The 26,014-nt window shown below is 41.0% G+C and overlaps 1 protein-coding gene across 5 annotated transcripts; it reads left to right on the top strand.

Moving 5' to 3' along the window:
* The first annotated feature begins 10,081 nt into the window (after positions 1–10,081).
* On the top strand, positions 10,082–25,190 carry LOC120059264 (C4b-binding protein alpha chain-like). Of its 5 annotated transcripts, none has more exons than XM_039008176.1 (13): positions 10,082–10,175; positions 14,043–14,130; positions 14,303–14,491; positions 14,711–14,810; positions 15,094–15,167; positions 15,270–15,452; positions 16,102–16,275; positions 16,907–16,957; positions 21,471–21,512; positions 22,154–22,195; positions 22,666–22,711; positions 23,097–23,171; positions 23,513–25,190. In XM_039008176.1, the coding sequence occupies exons 2-12, from the start codon at positions 14,055–14,057 to the stop codon at positions 23,155–23,157; spliced, it is 1,038 nt and encodes a 345-aa protein (XP_038864104.1). In that variant the 5' UTR covers positions 10,082–10,175; positions 14,043–14,054; the 3' UTR covers positions 23,158–23,171; positions 23,513–25,190. The 5 variants fall into 5 exon arrangements, with proteins under 5 accessions (XP_038864104.1, XP_038864103.1, XP_038864105.1 ...); XM_039008175.1 differs by having other exon boundaries at positions 13,923–14,130; XM_039008177.1 differs by lacking the exon at positions 16,907–16,957 and having other exon boundaries at positions 13,923–14,130.
* Positions 25,191–26,014: the final 824 nt, after the last annotated feature.

The raw sequence follows: 26,014 nt of genomic DNA, 5'->3' as shown, positions 1-26,014 counted from the left end.
GGTGGGGGGACAACTTCCCAGTCATAAGGGCCAAGTGTAAGGTTTGAGCATAGCCTGAAGGTTGTATGGAGGGGCAGTTCCCCTTGCTGCTCCATAGGCAAGCACCATGGTCTTGTAGTGCATGCATGCTTTGACTGAAAGCCAGTGGAAGGAGTGTGCGAAGGAGCAGGGTGACATGGGAGAACTTTGGAAGGTTGAACACTAGGTGGGCTCCATCTTGAAGTAGTCAACATCTTTGTATCTGTCCCATTATGGTGTTCTGGATAAATTGCAGGGGATATCTCTCCCATTATGACAGCTGTGAGAGCATAGGCAGCGCCACTGAGAATCTCCATTTTGAAGTAGTCAATTTTCTTCTATGAATTGGTAAACACTTAAAGGGTGCATACTGCCACCTGAAGTGTGTTTGAACAGGTATAAAGCCAAGGTTTGTGATTTACTGCCACCTGCAGTTGTGGAACGTTCGCACACAAGTATAATTATTTGGATGATCCATAGAGAATGATAGATGCCTCTAGTGGCCAAAAGGTCGTTTTAGCATTGGCAGTGCCATTGAGGGCTTCACCTATTTGTATGTAGTGTAAAAGGTTGTGTCAATCGAATCTGGTATCAGGATAAAATGTGATTCAAAGTCACAGAATATACTTTAAGTATTTTTATTTAACATAAGCTCAATGGTAAATGCAATTTTCGTATATACTGGTTCACTGTATCACCACGCAGGGTAAAGCAGGGAACTGACTGAAATAGTACAGACATTTTCTTTTATACTGTGACAGAGGTAAGTTCCCGCTTCTGAGCTGGCCTGTCACAGTAGAGGCTGAGCGTGGTGTAAACTTGCTAGCCCATCGTTGGCGCACATACTGGTCCCAGCCCCCAGGCGCTCCCGTTGGCAGGTGTAGTTGTTGCTGGGCAGATTACCTTCTGGGCCCACACCCTGGATACAGTTATCACACATCTGACTCCTGTTATTGTCTAACAAAAGACAGTTTGTTCTCGCAACACTATGCTCTGTATGTGTCTCCCACAACTCATGATAACTGCCTACACCCAAGGTTTAGCCACAGCCTTCCCGCTAGTCACACCATATGTTGCAAAATGTTACTTCCAGCACACACACACCCCCATGATAGGCCAAGCATATTTTCAACCCTCACAGTAGTCAACTGGGTGGTACTTCCAACTTTACTGGCTGTTCCATCCCAGTAATCCTGTTGTAGTCATGTCCAACCGGGTCATCAGGAGGGATCAGCTAATCATGATGAAAATTGACTACTTCAAAATGAAGATTGCCTGAATGGTGCTTACAGACACCATAATGGGAACTATATAGGGATGCTTTCTCTAGCATTCTCTATGGGCTGATCCCTCCTGGTGACCTGGATGGAATTATGTGATCCTTCCTTAACCCATAGGAAGTCCTTCCCAGTTGACTAGTTCAAAATGGTGAAAGTCCTCAATAACGCTGCCCATGCAAATGTAACAGTATAGCTTCCGTCCCTCTCCTCACCCCTACCTGGGCTCGAACCAGGGACCCTCTGCACAGATCGACAACAGCCACCCTCGAAGCGAGTGACGTCACCAATTGAAACGCTATTAGCGCGCACCCCGCAAACTAGCTAGCCATTTCACATCTTTTGTGCAATAGAGTTCTCTATCTGTCTCTGTCTCTGTAACCGGTGCTGTACTGCACCGCTGTAACTCTGCGTTGTGTGTGGTTGATTGAGACTATAGATGTGGACTTTGGAGATCAAATAGTTTTAATCAAGCAGAATTCACTCTGCATCCTGCATCCAAAAGAAAATAAAACATTTGTAGAGCACATATGTTCTGCGAATCGTCGCCTCTTTCTACAACAGATGCACAATACAAGGGACTGGGATCATTCGAGGAGCTAGCCATCGTTCACACATACAATAGCCTGCTAAGTTAATACGTTAGCTAGCTATTAACCACATGTTGAATTCAGAATGTTGATATCATCCTAAAAAGTACAATTACAAGTGCATCTTAACAATACCATCCACTTATGAGTAACCTCTAAATATACAACATTATTCATTAACAAAACACTGTGTGTATGACTTTGTACTTAAAAGAATCAAACTTTTCTGAAAACGTCAGAAAAAGCGTGCCTACCTATCATAGTGCATCAAAATGATTTGAGCACGAGCACGCAGGGCAAAACGTAAGTACACACCCCTCTACTCCCAGGATGCAGGCATGCATAATAACAAATCAACATGACATATTAATATATGAACCTGGTGAAATTCACATAGTACATTAACAACTGTTACATCTCTATGCATAATACTGAACTAGCATCCATTGTTACTGTTACAGTATGCTGTGTTTGGGTCTTGGCAGTCCTTGGTTCTTTAACTGATATTTACACATCTCAGATTGGTCTGTGTTATCTTGCCAAAACTGGAACTGCTCTGGTTGGGAATAATGTTTTATTATTTACCTGAAGGGAAGGAAACATGGTCATACATCATGGAAATACAGTATATGCGACTAGACATTATTTGCTTGCAAAATATAGCTGAACAGTAGGCTAGTAGAGGTTTCACAAGGAAAAACACTTCCAAAGTAAGGCCGGGATTCAATCTCATCGGCCCTTTTCAGTTATGCACCCTAACTGCAAAACCACGGCTATGCAATGTAACCTCGGTCGCAGAGATCGCATTCAAAGTAAACGCTGCAGATGTCCACTCAATCGGAATTTACCTTTAAAGGGATAATCCACTTCAGAAATTACATTTATAAAACTCTGGTCAATGCGGCGATAGTATATGTTATGGGTGGGTAAAATAACAGTTTTCCCCATGATTTAAACCAATCAAAACTTGTGTAATATCCAGTAGTGATGGGTCATTCATGAACAAATGGCTCTTTTAGTCGCTCTGGATAAGAGCGTCTGCTAAATGACTTAAATGAAAATGTAAATGTTGAAGGTTGGGAACCGAATCACATTGGTGAAAGAGCCTTTCATGTAGCTCCCTGATTTGCATACTGCTACTACTGCTGTTTGAGCTGAAAACAACGGTGTTCTGCAGAAAAGTTAATAAATAATTATCTAAAGAAGGTGAATCCTCACTGCAGAAACAATACATTTTGGGGGGGAGCGTCTCAATCTGGTCCACGCTGATTCTTTTTACAATTTGGCAAGGTAAAAATATATTTGAACGCGCATTTCACGATCTGACATTGGAGATTTGCAATTTTTTTCATGGTTCTAGGTAAATTCAGAAGCATTTTGAACGACGAATCGTTTCGGAGCCAAATGAGCCGGCTCTTTTGTGTGAACGGAGCCAAATGAGCCAGCTCACAGAAAAGATTCGGAATGCCCATCACTACTATCCAGGTACCATCTCTGCTAATCACGTCTTCCAATCAAGTTCTCCGTATCTAGGTACTAAACACCGCTGGTGACAGCCTGAGAGATATCTCCGTCCGACAAACTGCTATGAGGTAAATAATTTTGTATTTATTTATAATCAAACTATTTAGTTATAGAAACATGATACCATAAATGCAAGCCGTAAAATTACTCCCAAATTAGAATGCAGCAACTGTAACGTATCTAGCTTGCTAGGTAGCTAGTTACTATACAACAAGAATACAATATTTTGTATCAAGTCTGCCAGAAGATTGCCCAAATGTGCCGAAATGGTCAATTGATACATTTTCAAGTATATAACTATAGAGAACAAACAAAAATGCTATGGTAATAAGAAATGTATGTTTACACAACCCCAGGAAAGTCATAAATGATGGATCATTAGCTTATACACTAACTTTCACATATCTAGATGGCCGGGAGGGGTGTGTGTGGAGCCAGAGACAGCAGTGGGGTCAAACTGTAGACCCCAGTTCCTACATTTGAACATAAAAGTTGATTTTATCAAACAAAACTATGCTACATTTTATCTCTGGGACCCTCAGGATGACAAATCAGAGCAAGATTACTGAATGTACACTACCGTTCAAAAGTTTGGGGTCACTTAGAAATGTCCTTGTTTTTGAAAGAAAAGCACTTTTTTTTTGTCCATTAAAATAACATAAAATTGATCAGAAATACAGTGTAGACATTGTTAATGTTGTAAATGACTATTGTAGCTGGAAACGGCAGCTTTTTTAAATGGAATATTTACATAGGCGTACAGAAGCCCATTATCAGCAACCATCACTCCTGTGTTCCAATGGCACGTTGCGTTAGCTAATCCAAGTTTATCATTTTAAAAAGGCTAATTGATCATTACAAAACCATTTTGCAGTTATGTTAGCACAGCTGAAAATGGTTGTGCTGATTAAAGAAGCAACAAAACTGGCCTTCTTTAGACTAGTTGAGTATCTGGAGCATCAGCATTTGTGGGTTCGATTACAGGCTCAAAATGGCCAGAAACAAAGACCTTTGTTCTGAAACTGGTCAGTATATTCTTGTTCTGAGAAATGAAGGCTATTCCATGCTAGAAATTGCCAAGAAACTGAAGATCTTGTACAACGCTGTGTACTACTCCCTTCACAGAACAGTGCAAACTGGCTCTAACCAGAATAGAAGGAGGAGTGGGAGGCCCCTGTGCACAACTGAGCAAGAGGATAAGTACATTAGAGTGTCTAGTTTGAGAAAGAGACACCTCACAAGTCCTCAACTGGCAGCTTCAGTAAATAGTACCCACAAAACACCAGTCTCAAAGTCAACAGTGAAGAGGTGACACAGGGATGCTGGCCTTCCGAGCCATGCGTCCTCCGAAACACAACCCAACCAAGCCGCACTGCTTCTTAACACAGCGCGCATCCAACCCGGAGGAGGAAACACAGTACATTATGACATTATGAACACCTGTTCTTTCCATTACATAGACTGACCAGGTTAATCCAGGTGAAATCTATAATCTCTTATTGATGTCACTTGTTAAATCCACTACGATCAGTGTAGATGAAGGGGAGAAGAGAGGTTAAAGAAGGACTTTTTAGACAATTGAGACGTGTGCCATTCAAAGGGTGAATGGGCAAGACAAAAGATGTAAGTGCCTTAGAACGGGGTATAATAGTAGGTGCCAGGCGCACCGGTTTTGTCAAGAACTGCAACACTGATGCTGTTCTGAGGGCGGTGTGGGCACCGTCAAATTCTAAAAGTTTAGTAGGAATGTTAATCATTTAACCACATAAATATACTCAGTCACTGAACATCTAGTATTTGAAACTCTAACATTAATTTCCCAGCTGCTTTTTCTATAATCCTATAGGCTTGTTATCATATATTCCAATGCATTCAACATTATGCAAGCCCACCAAACTGGTTATCTTATTGCAGAGCACATTGTACAACTGTTTTTAGAGAAGATTGTATTGCAAGGTATGCCATGCCATATGTTTTGGCAAATATGCAGCTGTTGTTTTTAAACCTCTTCTAGCATAACGTAAACTCACTCACTTTTGTACATCGCCTTGGTCCGTACAATTGACCTTATTTTTGCGCCCAAAAAACGTAATACTTCCAGATCAACTGTAATATCAATACCAATGTAAAGCACAATTTCTCCCCTTTCCAACAAAATTAATGACGAGACCGTCATGATGCCCATCTCTGCATACAAGGCAATGAGCTCCGTCGGGTCTTTTTAAAAATGGCTGGTGGGGAGCGAAGGCTACGAAGTGATCTTGAAAGGGGAAATATGTTGGGTGAAGAAAACAGTTTTTTTTCACCCGATTTGTCCAACTAATCAACTTTAAAATCAAATAAAACCTAAAGAGTTTATGTAATGTCTCATCACATACCTGATTGAAGGTTTGTGTCGAATTTGAAGAGGGGTTTAGGGCTGCGCTAACGTTAGCCTCACAAGTGAAATGCAGCTGTTCAGGATTTTGAGTGTCATGATGGCTCGCAGTAAAAAATGCAATTGGCACCCTATTCATGAAATATTAGTTTATTATTAGCAATAATTATATTAATTTAGACAAAAATCATGAAATTTTCTCACAAGTGTATATGGTTAAGCATGATTTTAATCTGCGAGAGAAGGGCTACCCCTGGTGGAAAGAGGCTATACGGCACAAAATGAGTTGCAAATGAGCGCTGTGCTGTAACGTACAGCGTCAGAGGGGTCAGTCTTTTCTCCAATACTGTTAGTCCATTACCATGTCAATCAACGCTGAATCTAAACGTAGTTCAAACCCGAATTTTGATGCCAACACAGTATCATTCGTTTTCATTGCAGCCGTTTGAATGTCGGGGTTATGCACATTTGTACGGAATGGGGTGAGTTTACGTTACATGACAAACAGATGTTTCTATCTTAATTTTTTTTAAATTTCACCTTTATTTATTTTTTCTTATTTACAATGATGGCCTACCCCGGCCAAACACAGACGACGCTGGGCCAATTGTGCGCCACCCTATCACGGCCAGATGTGATACAGCCTGGATTCGAACCAGGGACTGTAGTGACACCTCTTGCACTGAGATGCAGTGCCTTAGACCGCTGCGCCACTCGGGATCTACAGTACATACTTTTATTTGGGTTTCTATACAAATTACAGTGCCTTCGGAAAGTATTCAGACCCCTGGACTTTTTCCACATTTTGTTTCGTTACAGCCATATTAAAAAATGGATTAAGTAAAAAAAAATCCTTGTCAGTCTACACACAATACCCCATAATGACAAAGCGAAAACAGGTTTTTAAAATCTTTGCAAATGTATAAAAAAAACAGATACCTTATTTACATAAGTACTCAGACCCTTTGCTATGAGACTTGAAGTTGAGCTCAGGCCATCCTGTTTCCATTGATCATCCTTGAGATGTTTCTACAACTTAATTGGAGTCCACCTGTGGTAAATTCAATTGATTGGACATGATTTGGAAAGACACACATCTGTTTATACAAGGTCCCACAGTTGACAGTGCATGTCAGAGCAAAAACCAAGCCATGCGGTTGTAGGAATTTTCCATAGAGCTCTGAGACAGGATTGTGTCGAGGCACAGATCTGTGGAAGGGTACCAAAAAATGTCTGGGGCATTGAAGGTCCCCAAGAACACAGTGTCCTCCATCATTCTTAAATGGAAGAAGTTTGGAACCACCTAGAGCTGTCCGCCTGGCCAACTGAGCAATCGGGGGAGAAGGGCCTTGGTCAGCAAAGTGACTAAGAACCCAATGGTCACTCTGACAGAGCGTTGTTGTTAACCCTAACCCAGCACTCCACCAATCAGACCTTTATGGTAGCGTGGCCAGATGGAAGCCACTCCTCAGTAAAAGGCACATGACAGCCCGCTTGGAGTTTGCCAAAAGGAACCTAAAGGACTTTTTGCCAAGCTTCACATCTCGAGGAAACCTAGCACCATCCCTACGGTGAAGTATCGTGCTGGCAGCATCATGCTGCGGGGATGTTTGTCAGGGAAAAATATGAACGGCGCAAAGTACAGAGCGATCCTTGATGAAAACCTGCTCCAGAGTGCTCAGGACCTTAGACTGTGGCGAAGGTTCACCTTCCAACAGGCCAACGACCCTAAGCACACAGCCAAGACAACGCAGGAGTGGCTTCGGGACAAATCTCTGTTTGTCCTTGAGTGGCCCAGCCAGACCCCGATCTAACATCTCTGTAGAGACCTGAAAATAGCTGTGCAGCAACGCTCCCCATCCAACCTGACAGAGCTTGAGAGGATCTGAAGAGAAGAATGGGAGAAACTCCTCAAATACAGGTGTGCCAAGCTTGTAGCCTTATACCCAAGAAGACTCAAGGCTGTAATCGCTGCCAAAGGTGCTTCAACAAAGTACTTAGTAAAGGGTCTGAATTTAAAAAATAATATTTAACTAGGCAAGTCAGTTAAGAACAAATTCTTATTTACAATGACAGCCTAGGAACAGTGGGTTAATAAGTGCCTTGTTCAGGGGCAGAACGACAGATTTTTACCTTGTAAGCTCAGGGATTCGATCTAGCAACCTTCCGGCTACCTGCCTCGAATACCTATGTAAATGTGATATTTCTGCAAAAAAAATCTAAAAACCTGTTTTTGCTTTGTCATTATGGAGTATTGTGTGTAGCTTGATGAGAAAAAATGAGTTAATCAATTTTTAGAATAAGACTGTAACGTAACAAAATGTGGAAATAGTCAAGGGATCTGAATACTTTTCGAATGCACTGTATATATTCAAAAAGTATTTGATAAAAAATGTTAGCCCATGCAAACGCATTGAATAACAGATTCACTACATGGAACAAGAGAGTCCCCCCCCCAAAAAAAAAATCGAAAAGAAGTTTGTTCTGAAGTGTCTATCTTATCTGAGAGAACAGTAGATGCAGTGGTTGGTGCATGCCGACTGTATGGTGGATGGAGTGAGGAAACCTACTCCATTCATTATTTTGTTATTTGAAGAAGACTCTCCCTTCGCACGTATATTTGGGTTATGTTGAATTAGAGACATCAGTAAATGTTACTCGCCAACAGGATCCTGACATCTTGCATGTTACAGGTGGACTTTGTATTGTTTAATGCATTGGTTATAAACCGCACAGCGCAAACAAAGAAATCTTAGAAAATAGGCATCGTTGTAAGCGTGGCTGAAAGTTTTTTGGGACTCAGGGATTTAACAGCAGAGGCATTACAAGGAATCCTGTCGATGAATGTTCCGTCCACACAGGCCCTTGAGCCTGTGTAGGGATGTGATTTGGATTATCACTGAAGGAGTAGGGTGGGGCTTTTTGGCCTTTACTTTTGTATCGTATAAAATGGTGGTATTCCCGCCCCGTTTCCCACAATGGATATTAAACTTTTTTTGTTCAATAGCCGTACAGTAGGTAGGAGCAATACACCAATGGGTGCAGTCTGCCATAAAACCTTAAAGAAGAAAGAGCCACCGGTCGGAAATGGCGGTGAGTAGTGCAGATGTAATTTGGAAAAAGTTGGTGAAGTAACAGCTGTGCTAAAATGCCAACAATATGGGTGTCAGTTCTGATGGTATGGAGCGGGAGGATGAGGGTCAAGGACCGGAAGGGTCGGAATGGGCTCCCGAGTGGTGCAGCAGTCAAAGGCACTGTATCTCAGTGCAAGAGGCGTCACTACAGTCCCTGGTTCGAATCCAGGTTGTATCACATCTGTCTGAGTCCCATAGGGCGGTGCACAATTGGCCTAGCATTGCTGGGGTAGGCTGTCATTGTAAATAAGAATTTGTTCTTAACTGACTTGCCTAGTTAAATAAAAACAAATATGAAGACATAGGTAGAAGAGAGATCATGGTAAAGAAAGCATAAAGAGGGCCAAGGTAGGAAGCAAGAGTAATGATGTGTTGGAGTGAAAAGTAGTGATAGTGTTTGATGAGACCACAGGGCCTCACTTACACCCTATCTGACTAACTAATGCTGTAGATGAAGTGAAATTAGTTTGGTTAATTGGAAATGGTATATTGTTAACATTTTGTGGTAGCCAGGCTCAGCAAGAGAAGATTCTGACAATGGAAAAGCTTAATTGGAAGAAGATTAAAAGCCATGTCCCTGGTGCTTATGCTAGATTGAGGCGAGTCATCACTGAGGTACCAATATATGTCCATAGATGATATTTAAGAAAAAAAGGGAGAAAGAGTGATTCAGGCCAATTTGTTGGTCTGTAGGAAAGAAGGTCAAAGAAATGAAAGCCTATCAGTGCTGCTGAGGTTTAAGAAGGTTATGCCTGGGAAAGTACATATAGGATTCCTTAAATTCAATGTCAGATAATTTGTCCCACCCCCATTAAGGTGTTTTAAATGCAGCTTGAAGGTTATTGTTGAGACGGCAAAATAGATATTGGAGGTAACAGATGTTTACTGTTGAAATGGTTGTTGACGTGCTGAACAATCCTAAGGGTGGAGTGTTTCAGCATGATATATATATAAAGTTGAATGGGGTAGGTGTGTTGGAGGTGGAGTTTTTTTGGGGGGGGGGGGGGGGGGGGGGGGTGGTAGAAGTTAGTAGGGATTTATTTGGGTTTCGATTTTATTTTCATGGTAGTACAGAATTGGGCAGATCATGATTGATCGTGCATTCCAGCCCAGTAGGTGGCGGCATACACTTAAACGATTGTCGATTGTTTGCGGACCGCCATGATAGCATAGAAGAAGCCAGAACAGTGAGTTAGAACAAATATTCGACAGAGCAGCTTTTTGAAGAAAGTGTACAGACCATTTGAACAATAAGGTAAGACTTCCAAATACCATAGATGATCATTATTTGAAATTAGAGAAAGTGCTAGCTAGCAATGGACACTAATACGGTAGCAAGCTGATCCAGAATATACAAATGGACAATTGACAACGCTCTGAATTTACGATCGCCCAGAGCGCACTCCACAGTGAATTTACAAACACAATTAACCACTTCCTCTCTGTCTATAGGCTTTTCCCAACGAACCATTACATGGCGGAGTTAGTGCCTACAAGACGCCATTGCTGTTCTCTTTTGGCCACAACATGTCACACCCCTCGTGCCTTATTGCTTAACTATTTTCAATAAAATCACGAAAATACAAAATAAAAGCTAGGTAACGCAGTAGATACTATTTGGCTACGGTTTTGCTAGCCTGGCTAATTAGTTAGCTGTTGTACCGTTAGCATCACGGTGGAGTTGGGTTGCGAATACTTTGGGCGGTGTAGCTACATGTGTATAGGCTGGACACATTCAATTTGTAACGCTTTTATAAAAATAGTTAATTGCATGCGTCATGGAACACAGTTAAGTAATATTACTATATGTCCCAGCTGCTTGCCGTAGTTCTATATTAATCGCGAAAAATACATGCCCAATTTTAGTGCATTTTTCACCCTGCCAGCTCATTAGTTCTATTGGACTCGCCTTCCGAACGTTCTATTCCCAGCCGATTGTTCTGCGTCACAATGCCTGCCTCGCTATTGTTGGCATTGAGACCTTTCTGCTTTCCTCAGCTACCTTATTATTGACAAGGTTACGTCTACTTTGTGTGCAAGCTCACTGTATGCTAGGGTACAGGTTGTGGTGACTCACATGCTGACCGTTCACGTCGCGTGCGCGAGCGTTGCAAAATAAATTTAGAAATCCATGTTATTCAATTATTGCACCCACACTGCTCACGCATGCCAACGAGCGTCTGCGTTGCCACGGGCTAAAATAGAAGTCATTCCTATTTCTGATGCATATCGCGGTGCAAGTCCTGTGTTTCCCATCTCCTCATTGGTTTATAGAAGCAGGTACCCACGTGCCATCTCCTCATTGGTTATACCCACGTGGGTGATTGAAAGACGAACTGTTTTGCCGTTGTCGTGGTAATACTATGAAAGTTTAGATGCCAATCACCATATAATTTCAAAGATGAAAAAGCCTGGAAGGAGAGGAGATTACTAGAAATGATTCGGTTGACCGTTTTATGTGTGGATTAATTGTCGGAGTAAAGGACCTTGTGCATTTCAGGTAAAATAACAACTCAGTGTTTATATCCCAGGACAAATTAGCTAGCAACAGCAAGCTAGCTAAATAGGACAAATTAGATAGCATGTGCAAGCTAGCTAGCTAAATTGCCATACATGTTTAATGATTTTTGACCTGTCCCCAAATTTAATGTAATTGGTTCAGAGTTTTTTATATTTTAACCTGTGTGTTGTGATCGCGTTTGGTGTGGGGGGACAAAATACATTTATGCACGATGGCGCACGTGCGCAACCGGTTTGGGTTCCGTGTCACAGTATTAGCGATGGCTGGCACATAGCCATCAAATTTAAAATGTTTCTGCTCCATGGTTAATGATTTTCTTCTTTAGAAAAAGGTGTATACCCTAAACCAAACGCATGTCCCTGTCCTCTTTTTCAATGTGTGACCGATTTGAACAGTCATTGTTCAACGTTCTTTGGCCGTTTTTCATCCTTGGGTGAATTTTGACTCGTTCCATTGTCCAGCCAACTCGTGAGCGCACACTGGCCGCTCTGGCCGAGGAGTGGGGTTGATCTGAGCGTTCTGACCTCACAACGTCGGTCAAGCACCCAAGCTAACTGGCAAAAGTTGGCTAGCTTGCTAGCTACTTCCAGACACAGAGAGAACACTGCACACTGACCATTTTACTCGCACTAGCAGAGCTGATTAGACTGTTTTCATGTTATCTAGAGCGTTGTAACTGTACTGCTGGCAACAATTTTAATTAAGTATTTTTGCCAACGTTTACTGACATTCAACTGGTGTTGCGCGTTCTTGTGCTCTGGCAGACTCAGAGGAGAGTGCTCTGAAATAGTAGTAGATTTACAAACGCACCGTAAATTTACGAACGCACCCAAAGGGAGGGGCCCAACTCGGCGGAGAATCTGTCTCCCTCCAGCAGGTGGCGATTTTTCGCTCACCAAACAAGGACTTTTTGTATGGAGGTCAATGAGTGTTGAATCTGGTCAACAAAAACATTTATGGCTTATTTGCGACATAAGGTTATTTGATTTAATAGATATTTTGTAATGTTTAGGTTATGAGTGTACTGATAAAAGTAGGACGTGACATCCACCGACTTTGAGAATAAACTTTGTAAATTCATTTTGGCTATCTACTCTGATTTCAGAGAACTCGTTTGTGTGCCAGAGCGCAGAATAACTGATGAATATATGAACGTGCAACACCCATTGAATATGACAGGTGTCAGTGAAGGTCGGCAAAAAATTGAATGAAATGGTTGCTAGCTGCTGCTACAGTCACAAATGCTCTAGATGTCATGGACAACAGTCTAACTAATTACTTGAGTCTGATTTTGGATATACTTTTGGTCATGTAGTGTATGTGGACACCTGCTTGTCGAACATCTCATTCCAAAATCATGGGCATTTAATTGGTCCCCACTTTTAGCTATAACAGCCTCCACTCTTCTGGGAAGGCTTTCCACTAGATGTTGGAACATTGCTGCGGGGACTTGCTTGGATTAGTGAGGTCGGGCACTGATGTTGGGCGATTAGGCCTGGCTTGCAGTTGGCGCTCCAATTTATTCCAAAGGTGTTCGATGGGGTTGAGGTCAGGGCTCTGTGCGGGCCAGTCAAGTTCTTCCACACCGATCTCGACACACTTTCTGTATGGACCTCTCTTTGTGCACGGAGGCATTTGTCATGCTGGAACAGGAAAGGGTCTTCCCCAAACAGTTGCCATAAAGTTGGAAGCACAGAATTGTCCAGAATATAATTTTATGCTATAGCGTTAAGATTTCCCTTCACTGGAACTAAGGGGCTAAGCCCGAACCATGAAAACAGCCCCCTCCACAAACTTTACAGTTGGCACTATGCTTTCGGGCAGGTATCGTTCTCCTGGCATCCGCCAAACCCAGATTTGTCCGTTGGACTGCCAGATGGTGAAGCATGATTTATCACCCCAGAGAAAGCATTCAATTACTTAAAAATCATACAATGTGATTTTCTGGATTTTTGTTTTAGATTCCGTCTCTCACAGTTGAAGTGTACCTATGATAAAAAATTACAGAAAACCTGCAAAATCGGCAGTGTATCAAATACTTGTTCTCCCCACTGTATATAGTGCATTGGGCTGTTTTTCACTGTATAACATATAGAAGTTGTCCCTGTTTCAGGTTTAGAAGTGACTGCTAAATGCTTACTCCCGTTTGTATAAGCTGGTTAGCATAGCTAGCATACAGGAATTGGTAGTCATGTCAATGATGACATGAACATGTGTTGGGGTAGACATCCATACAAGCGTTATACCCCCCCACAGTCTGAAATACACACAAACAATAGCGTAAATGTAGGCAAATTTTGCTTGGGGCAATGAGGAGATTCGGGATATTTCCCCCATGGCCCTTCCCCCACGCGTTTCAATGGCAGGTACATTGTTTTTGGCAAGTTTGATTGTCCAGTTAGGCTAGCTGAAGTTAGTTATCTGTATGGCTACCCTAACTCACAGATTTTTGTTTGACAGTGTGTTTTTCCTTCTCAACAGCGTGATTACGGCAAGTGGATATTAAGAGAAATTAGTCTGCGTAGGTGGCGATCTGAAAATAACTTTACAGTACAAGCAAACCAACCAATCCAGGAAATTGTGTGCTGCTGCTTGTTACAGGAAAATAATGTCATGCAGCACTCTAAAGTCTGTTGGTCCTTGACGACATGGATGGTCCAGCTGGCCTTGATTGTTCTCACTGTTCAAGGTGGGGCCATTTCTGTATAGAATCAGAATCCTATGTCTTTGCATCTCTTTCTACAGATGGTACTTTGCCGCTTACACTACTACAGTTTGTGGGTTGAATTCAAAGTGTTGTCTCCTGTATTTGTTCACCTTGGTCATTAACATTAACTCAATTTTGTCTCTACCTCTTTCAGCTAAAAACTGCACCAAACCCATAGGAGGGCCAAACATGGTTTTGTCAGATGCCTTCATCACGCAAGAGACATTTGTAGATGGAGCAAAAGTCACTTTTCAGTGTGCAATTGGATATGCCAATACAGGACGGTCTCCTTCAGTCACCTGTACTGCTGGCGTGTGGAGTAAAGTGAAACTGACATGCGAAAGTAATATAATTGTCTATTTTTGTTCTGAAAAGTTGTGCCATATTCTTGTAAATATTTCCAGTTTTTACTTACCCACTCGAAACTTGATATATTCATTGCCCATCCTTAAATCTAATTGAAATACTAGCCTGGAATTCAGACCTGTTTTGTGCTAACATTCAACTCTTTCTCACTCTGTCATTTTGAAAGTCTGACTGGTTTTCTCTCTGGTTGTTTCAGGGAAGTCGTGTGGCACCCCAGGAGAAGTGATGAACGGCCGGTTTAATCTCTCTGAGGGGATCTTGTTTGGAGACAAGGCAGTTGCTACCTGTAACACTGGGTCAGTGCTTTCTTGAGTCCTAGATGTAATTACATTTTAATTTTTTAGATTTAACATGTCAACATTTTCACAAAGCTGTCCATTTGTTGGCCTAATTTAATGATTTTTCCAAATATGCCTTAATCAAACTTCCCCTCCCTAAAAGCTAAACAAAAAGTCTTTCAATTTTAGGCGTATTATCTGTCATTACTATTTTGATCAGAACTGTCTCTGTTGTAACCCTTACTAACCTGAAAGCAAAGTTCTAAAAACTCTCGTATTGTCTAATCTTTCTACATTTCAGCTATATGCTTGTGGGCAGCGGTGTAAGGACCTGTATGGATGGAGGCTGGGATGGCAGACTTCCTGTATGTGAAGGTTGGTAATCTGAAGGAGCATGTCAAGTGAAAATAACATTAACAGTTCTGTGCATGTGCCTGAATCATCTCTTCATAACTGCTGTTGTGCTCTAATCTGCAGTGATGAAGTGTGGAAAGCCCCCAAACATTGTCAACGGTGGGCCTGTTGTCCCACCTGAAGATACGTATGACTATGGAAGTGTAGTGCAATATGACTGTGAGAAGGATTACACTCTGGTTGGAACTAAATTCATAACCTGCCGTGAGAATGGAGAATTCCAGCCAGCTCCACCTGAGTGTAAAAGTATGTTGAAAGCTTTCCTTTTTTCCCGTTTCTAAGTATGATTGTTAACAAAACAATAATGAACTGCTTACACCAGGGGTGTCAAACTCATTCCATGGAGGGCCTAGTGTCTACTGGTTTCTCCTTTCAATTAAGACGAGCAGATGATGGGGAGTTCCTTACTAACTAGTGACCTTAATTCATCAATCAAGTACAAGGGAGGAGAACCCACAGACATTCAGCCCCCCATGGAATGAGTTTGACACATGTTGCTTACACTGATAAACTTTACTTTTTTCCTCCACCACACAATCATGATCCAGATGACCTCTGAAAGATAAATGTGTAAATATCACAGTATCTAGCTTAATAAAATCAAACATGATCACAGATGTGCATGAGACAGGCTAAGCAAGCAGTCTAAAGCATGTTTAATGTGTAGGCCTAATCTAAAAACCATGATGCAACATTGAGCTCAGAGGAAGTGGGTTTCAATAGAATCTACCCTATTTATTTAATAGATAATGATTAGTTGCATTATTCATAAATGTGTGATTATAACAACATTGTTTATTGCTTCAAGTAGTCTAAAACCAATAAATAATATACTTTTGTCATGTTGTTCACCTCAAAACAGCAGCTAATGACACCTCTTTGTTTACGTCTGCAGTGGTCTCATGTCCTCTTCCTGTTGTTGAGAATGGCGTTCGGATTGCAGGCCGTCCCCCCTATACGCACAAGTCTTTTGTGACGTATGGGTGTAACGCTGGATATGAGATGGTGGGACAAGACAGTCTGACCTGTGAAATAGAAGGCTGGTCAGCTCCTTACCCAACATGCAAAGGTAAGACTGATTTCAGTGTTTGTTATTTAACACAATTTAGCCTATAATTTAGCTCAGATATTTTGCATCATTTGGTGTTTATGACCAGAAGACCAATGTGTCAGCAAACTGGCTTTTTTAATGGAACTGACCTCTACTCATATAAACGCAATTACTTTTCATGAGACAAGATGGTATTTGAATTAATGTTCATGTTAATTGTTATTTTTCACCATATGCATGCCTGTGCATAGCAATCTCAAGTATTTATTTTGTCTATATACATTATAAGTTTGGATTTGGTCATTTTAGTTTCCATCTATTATTTCTGTCCTGTTTTTGATCCATTCCTTGATACTGGCCTCTGCATTTTTAGTAGCAAAGCTGGTTACGATTGAAGACAAACTGGTGTTCAAGTTCAACATTTGACCCATTAAAATAACCCAATGGTCTAGTGAGCTGCTTACCTTCCATTGACCACTGCTACCTTCACACTTTGAGAGGTTGACTAACCATCTTGTCCAAGACCATTCTATTCCTCAGACCACACTGGCTGACTAAAGCATTTGAGGGATCACAGCAGTAAAGTGTTGTGACAGACTGGACAAGAATAGTTAGGCTACTGGCCTAATTGTATGTCATGTCTTTATAGCCCTTCTGACTACGACAAAGCCCACTACTACAAGGAGAACCACAATCCAAGGTAGAGTCCATTTTAATCTTATATGTGTGTGTTTTAGGGCAGTCCCCGACCCCAAAATAAATTATTGGTAGACCGAGAGTCGTCTGTTCTTTCGATTGGTCGACATTTTAAAACATGCATTTTTCCCTATATAGACACACCCTATGTTTGAATAAAATCAACTATGTGTGGACTACTTTGCCTGATGCTTTAAGCACTGAAATTAAAAACTAAGACACACACATTACTGAAGAAGGATCCAGAAATCAATATAGCCTAACCAGAATAATAAAAAACTGTTCCCGATCTGCGTGCCAGTTATGGATTTCATATGCAGATTTTTGTGGCACAGTTTCATTTCATTTAAAATAAAGTCTTCATTTAAAATAGTCTTCATATCTGAAAATCAATGTCATGTGGTTAATCAAAATTCTATCTAAATGAAAATGATAGAAATTTAAAAGGAACTTCTATTGCCAATATGTAAAAATAGCCTACATAAAGCCAACAAATAAAAACGTTGCAGCGCCGCAGGTAGAAAATATCCTGATCAAAATAAATATCCTATAAATGACATTTCTATGCATGGCCTGTTTGCAAGGAACTTGAAACATTGTATCAAATATTTAACTTGGGTCCTGCCTGAAGCTTGCAATAGCGAACTTGCATCATTGTATGAAATATTCTGGGCCCTCAGTGAGGATAAGTAATCAGCGAGGCCTTTTTTATGAAATTTCCACCAGATCAGTGACTTTTATTCCCCTCCCCTTTCTTGCTTAGTAGTTATCAAAAGGGAAAGAGCTGGAAAGATTTTTCAAATATGTTACGTTGAGGAGCTATTTTCATTCTTAATTAATGTAAAACGGACTTTGTTTACTTGCTTTTTGAGGCAGAGAAAAACTACTTTTAGAAGCTCCACGGTGATTGTGCGTTAAGACAATCAGATATACACTGCTCCAAAAAATAAAGGGAACACTTAAACAACACAATGTAACTCCAAGTCAATCACACTTCTGTGAAATCAAACTGTCCACTTAGGAAGCAACACTGATTGACAATAAATTTCACATGCTGTTGTGCAAATGGAATAGACAAAAGGTGGAAATTATAGGCAATTAGCAAGACACCCCCAATAAAGGAGTGGTTCTGCAGGTGGTGAACACAGACCACTTCTCAGTTCCTATGCTTCCTGGCTGATGTTTTGGTCACTTTTGAATGCTGGCGGTGCTCTCACTCTAGTGGTAGCATGAGACGGAGTCTACAACCCACACAAGTGGCTCAGGTAGTGCAGCTCATCCAGGATGGCACATCAATGCGAGCTGTGGCAAGAAGGTTTGCTGTGTCTGTCAGCGTAGTGTCCAGAGCATGGAGGCGCTACCAGGAGACAGGCCAGTACATCAGGAGACGTGGAGGAGGCCGTAGGAGGGCAACAACCCAGCAGCAGGACCGCTACCTCCGCCTTTGTGCAAGGAGGAGCACTGCCAGAGCCTTGCAAAATGACCTCCAGCAGGCCACAAATTATGGTCATTTTACTTAAGGCCCTTGGAAATGACCTGCATACAGTGAGGGAAAAAAGTATTTGATCCCCTGCTGATCTTCACAAGGTTTTCACACACTGTTGCTGGTATTTTGGCCCATTCCTCCATGCAGATCTCCTCTAGAGCAGTGATGTTTTGGGGCTGTTGCTGGGCAACACGGACTTTCAACTCCCTCCAAAGATTTTCTGTGGGGTTGAGATCTGGAGACTGGCTAGGCCACTCCAGGACCTTAATGCTTCTTACGAAGCATTTGTGAACCTTGTGAGCGCTCCAAACAAAAGACAATGAATAAATTGACAACTTGTAAATAGAATTACATAAAACCAATAGATTTTCCTCAAGTCTAGTCTAGGTTGTGCACTCGGCCAACACCGTGTCCACTCCTACAATGACAACGGTAAGACTGTAGTAATAATAATATATTGAATGCATTAACCGAAATTACCGTAACCAAATAAACATTGTAGATTAGAAATTATGGTAATTAACGGTAAATGTACCGCTGGTGATACTGGTGTGCCTTCCCTGCGGCCTCCACAATGGATTAGTCCACTCCAGACAGGCGTGAATCAGACAGGTGTCTCGTGTGCCATACATAAAAATAAATAAAAAAGTTAAAAAAATTTACTACATTTGCCACTGCTCGACTAGAAAATCCAACAGTCGACTAAATGCGGTCAGCCCTAATGTTTGTGTGTGACCAAAGGTATGTGGACACCTGCTCGTCAAACATCTCATTCCAAAATCATTGGCATTTATATGGAGTTTAACCCCCCCCCCCTCCCCTTTCCTGCTGTAACAGCTTTCACTCTTCTGGGAAGGCTTTCCACTAGATGTTGGAACATTGCTGCGGGGACTTAATTCCGTTCAGCCACAATAGCGTCAGTGAGGTCAGGCACTGATGTTGGACGATTAGGCCTGGCTTGCAGTCGGCGTTCCAATTCATCCCAAAGGTGTTCCATGGGGTTGAGGTCAGGGCTCTGTGCAGGCCAGTCAAGTTCTTCCACACCAATCTCAACAAACCATTTCTGTATGGGCCTCGCTTTGTGCACAGGTGCATTGTCATGCTGAAACAGGAAAGGGCCATGCCCAAACGGTTGCCACAAAAGTTGGAAGTACAGAATTGTCTAGAATGTCATTTTATGCTGTGGCGTTAAGATTTCCCTTCACTGGAACTAAGGGGCCTAGCCTGAACCATGAAAAACAGCCCCAGACCATTATTCCTCCTCTACCAATGCATTCGGGCAGGTAGTGTTTTCCAGGCATCTGCCAAACCCAGATTCGTCCGTCGGAATGCCAGATGGTGAAGCATGTTTAATCACTCCAGAGAACGTGTTGCAACTGAACCAGAGTCCAATGGCTGCAAGCTTTACATCACTCCAGCCAACGCTTGGCATTGCGCATGGTGATCTTAGGCTTGTGTGCGGCTGCTTGGCCATGGAAACCCATTTCATGAAGCTGACGTGGCTTCCAGAGGCATTTTGGAAGTTGGTAGTGAGTAATGCAACCAAGGGCAGATGAGTTTTACACACTTCAGCACTCGGCGGTCCTGTTCTGTGAGCTTGTGTGAACTGCTGAGCTGTTGCTCCTAGACGTTTCCACTTCACAATAACAGCCTATGACGGTGCCACGTTGAAAGTTACTGAGCTCCTTCAGTATTTTTATTTTAACCTTTATTTAACTAGGCAAGTCGGTTAAGAACAAATTATTTACAATGACGGCTTGCACCGGCCAAACTCGGACAATGCTGGCCCCCTGGGACTCCCAATTATGGCCGTTTGTGATACAGTAAGCCCATTCTACTGCCAATGTTTTTCTATGGCGATTGCATGGCTGTGTGCTCTTTTTTTTACGCACCTGTTTGCAACAGGTTTGGCTGAAATAGCCAAATCAATTCATTTGAAGGGGTGTCCACATATATGTGTGTGTGCTTGCGATGGCTTTGCTTCTGACCCCTATCATTACCTAGCCTACAGGAAATCAGAGTGCCTGTTGTACAGCTGAATAACCTTCACATATTTGTTTTAGTGTTGATAAAGAGAAGATATTATGCCAACACTTTGTCACCTCACACCTTAACTCATTGTATTAGCCAAACCTTTGATCCTTTGTGGTAATAGTCTGAGGCTTTTGAATGACCTTAACACCAAGTTAATGTCAGTCTCTGGCTGAGGTGAAGAATCATCATTGGTTCTGTGAGGTATACACAGCCTAGTATGCTCAAAAAATTCCCCTAGTTATTTGTCTAAACTTCCATTGACACTTGAATTATACATTCAAATGGAATCTGGACGGCATCCAGTGGTAGTTTATGGTGGCTTTTCTCCATCAGACTCTCCTTCACCTGAAACAAAGGATTGATTGTGATCTGAATATATGTAACAATGTACCTGTCAAGTGGTCATGGAGAAAAACTTAACCCATATCAAATGCATGAAGTAATCCTCATTCTGCCCTCACAAACAGCTGAATCCTATCTGGAGCTGTGTGAGCTCATGGCCTCTAACAGGAAATAAAGTGTTGAATGTGTTGAAATGTAACACCAGTTTGTTGACTAGTATGCCATGCCACTAACTAGAGCTGGAATGATAAACTTGTCTACAGCGACCATACCGATCACTTATCGCGTTTTGTTGATATCGTTCATTACGTTAAGTAGCCTATACTATAGAAATGTGAAGTTTGAAATGACATTTTTGCTAATATGGATGATTGTTAATGGGACAATTGATGGCTACAACCATCAAAGTAGTAGTTTAGTTTAAAGGTTGATAATATATAAAAAAGACTTATCAACAAAACAATAATTTCATAATGTGTATCGCATCAATTCCGGAAATGTATCGCAATATGGATATTTTTTTCCCATATCGCCGAGCTCTAACACTAACACCACCTCCATGCTTTCACTACATTTATTTTGATTTGTTTTCTCTAACATCAGAATGTTTTATTAGTGTGTGTGTTAACCCCAATGTCACTTCTTTATGTTACAGATCGTGTACCTCGTCCCACTGATCTAACCCCAAAGGCCAACGGTAAGCTATGCCCCAGTTGCCATCTATCTAAATCAAATAACATTTTATTAGTCACATGTGCCGAATACAACAGTGAAATGCTTACTTACGAGCCCCTAACCGACAATGCAGTCGGTGATGTAAGGATGGGCATTTGAAATTATTTCAGTATTCAAATAATATCATATTTTCAGATATCCGGAGAGTCGAAATAGATGTTTTAAAGAAAATGTTGGTGTTATTTCTGTTTACTTCAATGGAGACGTCTGTGTGGCACAGAGGGGAGAGCAAGACCGAGAAAGTAGCCAAACCGACTCGTGCTAGTTTGACAAACTTGTTGCTGCCTTAGGTTATCTATCATACCATCTGATAGATCCTTGACTGCATCAAATTGTGGTTAAGCTAGCTAGCTAAAGTAGCTTGGCTAATTGAGGTTATTTTTCAGCGCTCCCTGTCCAATGTATACAACTCCATTCATATTTGAATAACCGTGCCCATCCCTAATATTGTTACAACAGTTAACCACTGGGTGATGGCCATCTATCAATTGTTGCACAACAGGATGGAATCTTTTGATGGTTCAAGCAGTATTTAGACTTGATGAGTCACCTTCACTGCAAATTCATGTCACCTTCCTTCTGTGTATGCTTATTTATTTACAGACAACACTGGGGTAATAGCAGGCTGTGTTGTAGGTGTACTTGGTAAGTTGCAGCAGATGTTATTTTTGAATGACGAGCTATGTGGATAACAACAATATCAATCAAGGAAGATACTATAGTCTATTGCAGTCTACCATTAGCGTCATGCTAATAAGTGGGAATTTGGTCAAATTCGCAGAACTATTCTTCTGAAGAAGAGTCATTGGATTGGCAACTTTCTTTTCAAATCAAGTTATCATTCAACAATTGTGTACTTGTTGCTGTACTATTAATTAGTTTTCTAACATACTCACCAATGTATAGACTTTATGTTTCTTGTGCAGAACTGACAGTTATTGAATAATAATTTGCTATTGTTACTGGCATACCAATATTATTTTTTCATTATATTCACAGTAAGGGAAAAGGAGCAGGAATGTTTTGGATTTAAAATGTATGCCAAGTAAAAATGAACTACCTCAGATGTTAAACAGAATAATACCTAATGGTTTCATATTTATTTTTCTCTCTAGCCATTATTTGTCTTGCAGTAGTTGCAGTCTGCAAAGTTAAACGAAGGTAAGAAGTTCTCATTTCATTAACTAACATCCAACCAATGCTTGCTTCGTCATGGCTCCTCCCTCTTTTCTTCATAACTCACTAAAATGTTTGGAGCTCAGTTTCATGTGTTGTTCTTGCACCGATGCCGGTTTCTGCCAATGCTGCATCATTTACGTTTGTAAAGCTTTCTGGTGTTTTGATATCAATACACCAGCCACAGTAGTGGAGCAAAGTGAAGGCAATGGCCATGTCAGAAGTTAATTGCTCTTTTAGCATTGAGCTGGTTGGTGTGTGTCATTGAAGAGGTCTAGAGGGGTAGTCACTTAGGTGGTGGGCAATGGTGGCGGTTTTCTACGGGTGAGAAATAGCGGATGATGACCAGTGCTCGACTTCTGGGTTACAGCTCTCGAGGCGGCTACTCATCAAATGTGGCCACTAAAAACTCTGAAGACAATGAGTTGTAGCATCCTCTGCCATGGTAAGAAGGCTTCTGAGCACACAGTTTTTATTTAATAAGAAAAGGTGGGTGGTATGTGATTTGAGAATGAATTGGCAGTGAAATGCAAAATGTTTTGTTTTTTTGAAGGGTGAGCATGAACCTTGACCTGAAACATAATGATCTCCAACTTGGCTTCAAGCTGACATGTTGTGGCAGCTATTCAGTGATATGTGTCAAAGTCCAACAGATTTGATCCAGTTTGTGCTCCACAGGTCCATGTTGGTTTTTGTTTAGCTGGGCAGATAGTTATTATCAGTATATAAATACATGTTTTTTCGGGAGTTGTCTAACAATTTTATTTGTATGTTTTTTCTTTTTAGTGCCAAGTAGCCTAATTTGCCTTAGTCGTCTCCTGCTTCATTGAGAAAGGAGTCACAGAGAACTAGCTGCTGTGACGGTGCCTCCGAATCATCTACTACCCTCCCGCTTATGAACGCAGCAGGCCCTCCCAATTACCGGGAATGGTTCATATCCTTTCAAAGGAAGCTCTATTACGTGATGATTAGGAACCTCCTGACGAATGTATTGCTTCTCTCCCATTTGGAAGCTTGTGCATAAGGAGTGGCCTAACTTGATTAGTTAATAACTATTAATGTTTCCAGTATACTTCACATATCACCTTTTCTTAATCTAAGCCTGCTTCATCTCATTGCCTACATTCTGATGTTAAGTCCCACATATGTATGGAAGCTGCTCTTTAGGGCGACCATGCATCACAAAGCCAGTTTTACCTCCTATGAAATAAAAAGATTTAAGGAAATCATATCCTTTGCAATATAAAAAAAAAACTCACAATATATCATGCAGTTTGACACCAATGTCTTGATAAAGTCATACCACCAAAGGTCAACACTGGTTTCATAGACTAGGTTGCAGATGTGTTGAATGTTACCTGGAGTTCATGAACAAAATCGGGGTTCAAAGAGAATCAATGGGCACTCACTAAGTTTAGCTCTAATCATTGGCCTTGGTCTTTAATTGTGTAAATGTCAGGTTCATTTAAAAAGGTTGGTTTTATAAGGAGACCATGGAATTGATGCAGTATGCTTATTTTGTAAAGTGCTAGTTCTTTGAAGGATCAAGGACTCATGATCCAGCTTTGGAATCTTTATTTGCACTTATAGCCTATTTATATTGTCTTGGAGTTATATTGTAGATAAGTCAATGAAAGATTTATTTTAAAAAATGTAAATGCATCTTGTTTTAATGAAGTTAAATGGGGAAAATACATGCTTACAATGTCTATTTTCAGAGATGAGTCATATTTCCGTGACACATTTTCCCTCTAAACTGTTCTGGATTTGTGTGTAATTGGCTCACATTGCATGTGTAAGAATAACTATGGAAACTGATTTAAGCAGATTGAGCAAATATATTGGAGATCTGCTATTCAACCACTTGTAATATAACATCCACCATACCCAACAGTTGAATTACTGCCTTGAGTAAATGTACAAAGTGACGTTAACCACAGTGCAAGACTATCTGGATCATGGTGTTCTGTAGGCAGGAAACCTGCAGCTCTCTGTAATAATCAGGCTCAGCTTAGTGCATTTAGAATGTTCAAAGTGCTCTGGATTCTTCACAATGCCTTATCAAGGGAAAATACCAAATATTTTGCAGTTGTACCCTTTTATTTATTTTGTATTATCTTAACAGACATTTTCCTCTGCCCTTTTTATTACATTGCTTGGTTGACTCTTTTACAGGTTGTCCTGTTTTTCTTTGTTAATGAAAACAACAGATTTAATGTTGTGATCTAATAGCACTTGTGTGGCTAAAACCAGGTTCTTATTTATTAGGCTACAAAGTTTAGGACGTTGCAAATAAAAGTGCAATGAAGAATATTTTTGGAGTTTGATGTCTATTGTATAGCCTACAGTGAATTTGCTTTATTCTGATCAATGTACCCTACTAAGCAGAGCGGTGTTCAACATATCCAAACAAGACAACCCCACTTGCCATGTTTTCAAAATGGAATAAATACATGTTCCAGAATGTCGTCTTTCATTTGATCTTTGAAACCACTATCAAATCAAATTTATTTATATAGCCCTTTGTACATCAGCTGATATCTCAAAGTGCTGTACAGAAACCCAGCCTAAAACCCCAAACAGCAAGCAATGCAGGTGTAGAAGCACGGTGTCTAGGAAAAACTCCCTAGAAAGGCCAAAACCTAGGAAGAAACCTAGAGAGGAACCAGGCTATGAGGGGTGGCCAGTCCTCTTCTGGCTGTGCCGGGTGGAGATTATAACAGAACATGGCCAAGATGTTCATAAATGACCAGCATGGTTAAATAATAATAAACACAGTAGTTGTCGAATAGAGTAGCACATTGAACAAAATGTATTAATGTAAATGTATTAATGTGTAAAGGAATACCTAGGATAGGATAAAGTAATCCTTCTAACCCCCCCCCCCCCCTTAATAGATTTAGATGCACTATTGTAAAGTGGCTGTTCCACTGGATATCATAAGGTGAATGCACCAATTTGTAAGTCGCTCTGGATAAGAGCGTCTGCTAAATGACTTAAATGTAAATGTAAATGTGTTTTGAAGTATACTGTAGTGGCACTATTCAATCTGTATTGCTGAAGCATTACAGATTGCGTAATGTAAAGGTAATATCTGATTGGTTGACATTCAGTGTTCACTGTGAATGCAGTCTCTGCTAAAGCTGGACCAATATCTTTATTTTAATCAAGCTTCCTATAAGCTGTACTTGTCTTTGGTGTCGGTGTGTCTGTAACCTGTTAAATTCAGTGTGGGACCACTAAACTGGTATGTTGTGGTTAGCCAGTTATGAAAAATATTTTTAGCAC

This window comes from Salvelinus namaycush, chromosome 14 (assembly GCF_016432855.1).
Source record: "Salvelinus namaycush isolate Seneca chromosome 14, SaNama_1.0, whole genome shotgun sequence".
NCBI lineage: Eukaryota > Metazoa > Chordata > Actinopteri > Salmoniformes > Salmonidae > Salvelinus > Salvelinus namaycush.
The sequence above is the reverse complement of the archived record's forward strand: the minus strand, read 5'-3'. Positions and strand labels throughout refer to the sequence as shown.

What these genes read in the sequence shown, in the direction of transcription:
- LOC120059264 (XM_039008176.1), top strand. Translation starts at nt 14,055, where the DNA reads ATGCAGCACTCTAAAGTCTGTTGGTCCTTGACGACATGGATGGTCCAG. An exon ending in GATTGTTCTCACTGTTCAAG is followed by an intron (nt 14,131 to 14,302) that starts GTGGGGCCATTT and finishes TACCTCTTTCAG; the next exon opens with CTAAAAACTGCACCAAACCC. An exon ending in TCTAACCCCAAAGGCCAACG is followed by an intron (nt 21,513 to 22,153) that starts GTAAGCTATGCC and finishes ATTTATTTACAG; the next exon opens with ACAACACTGGGGTAATAGCA.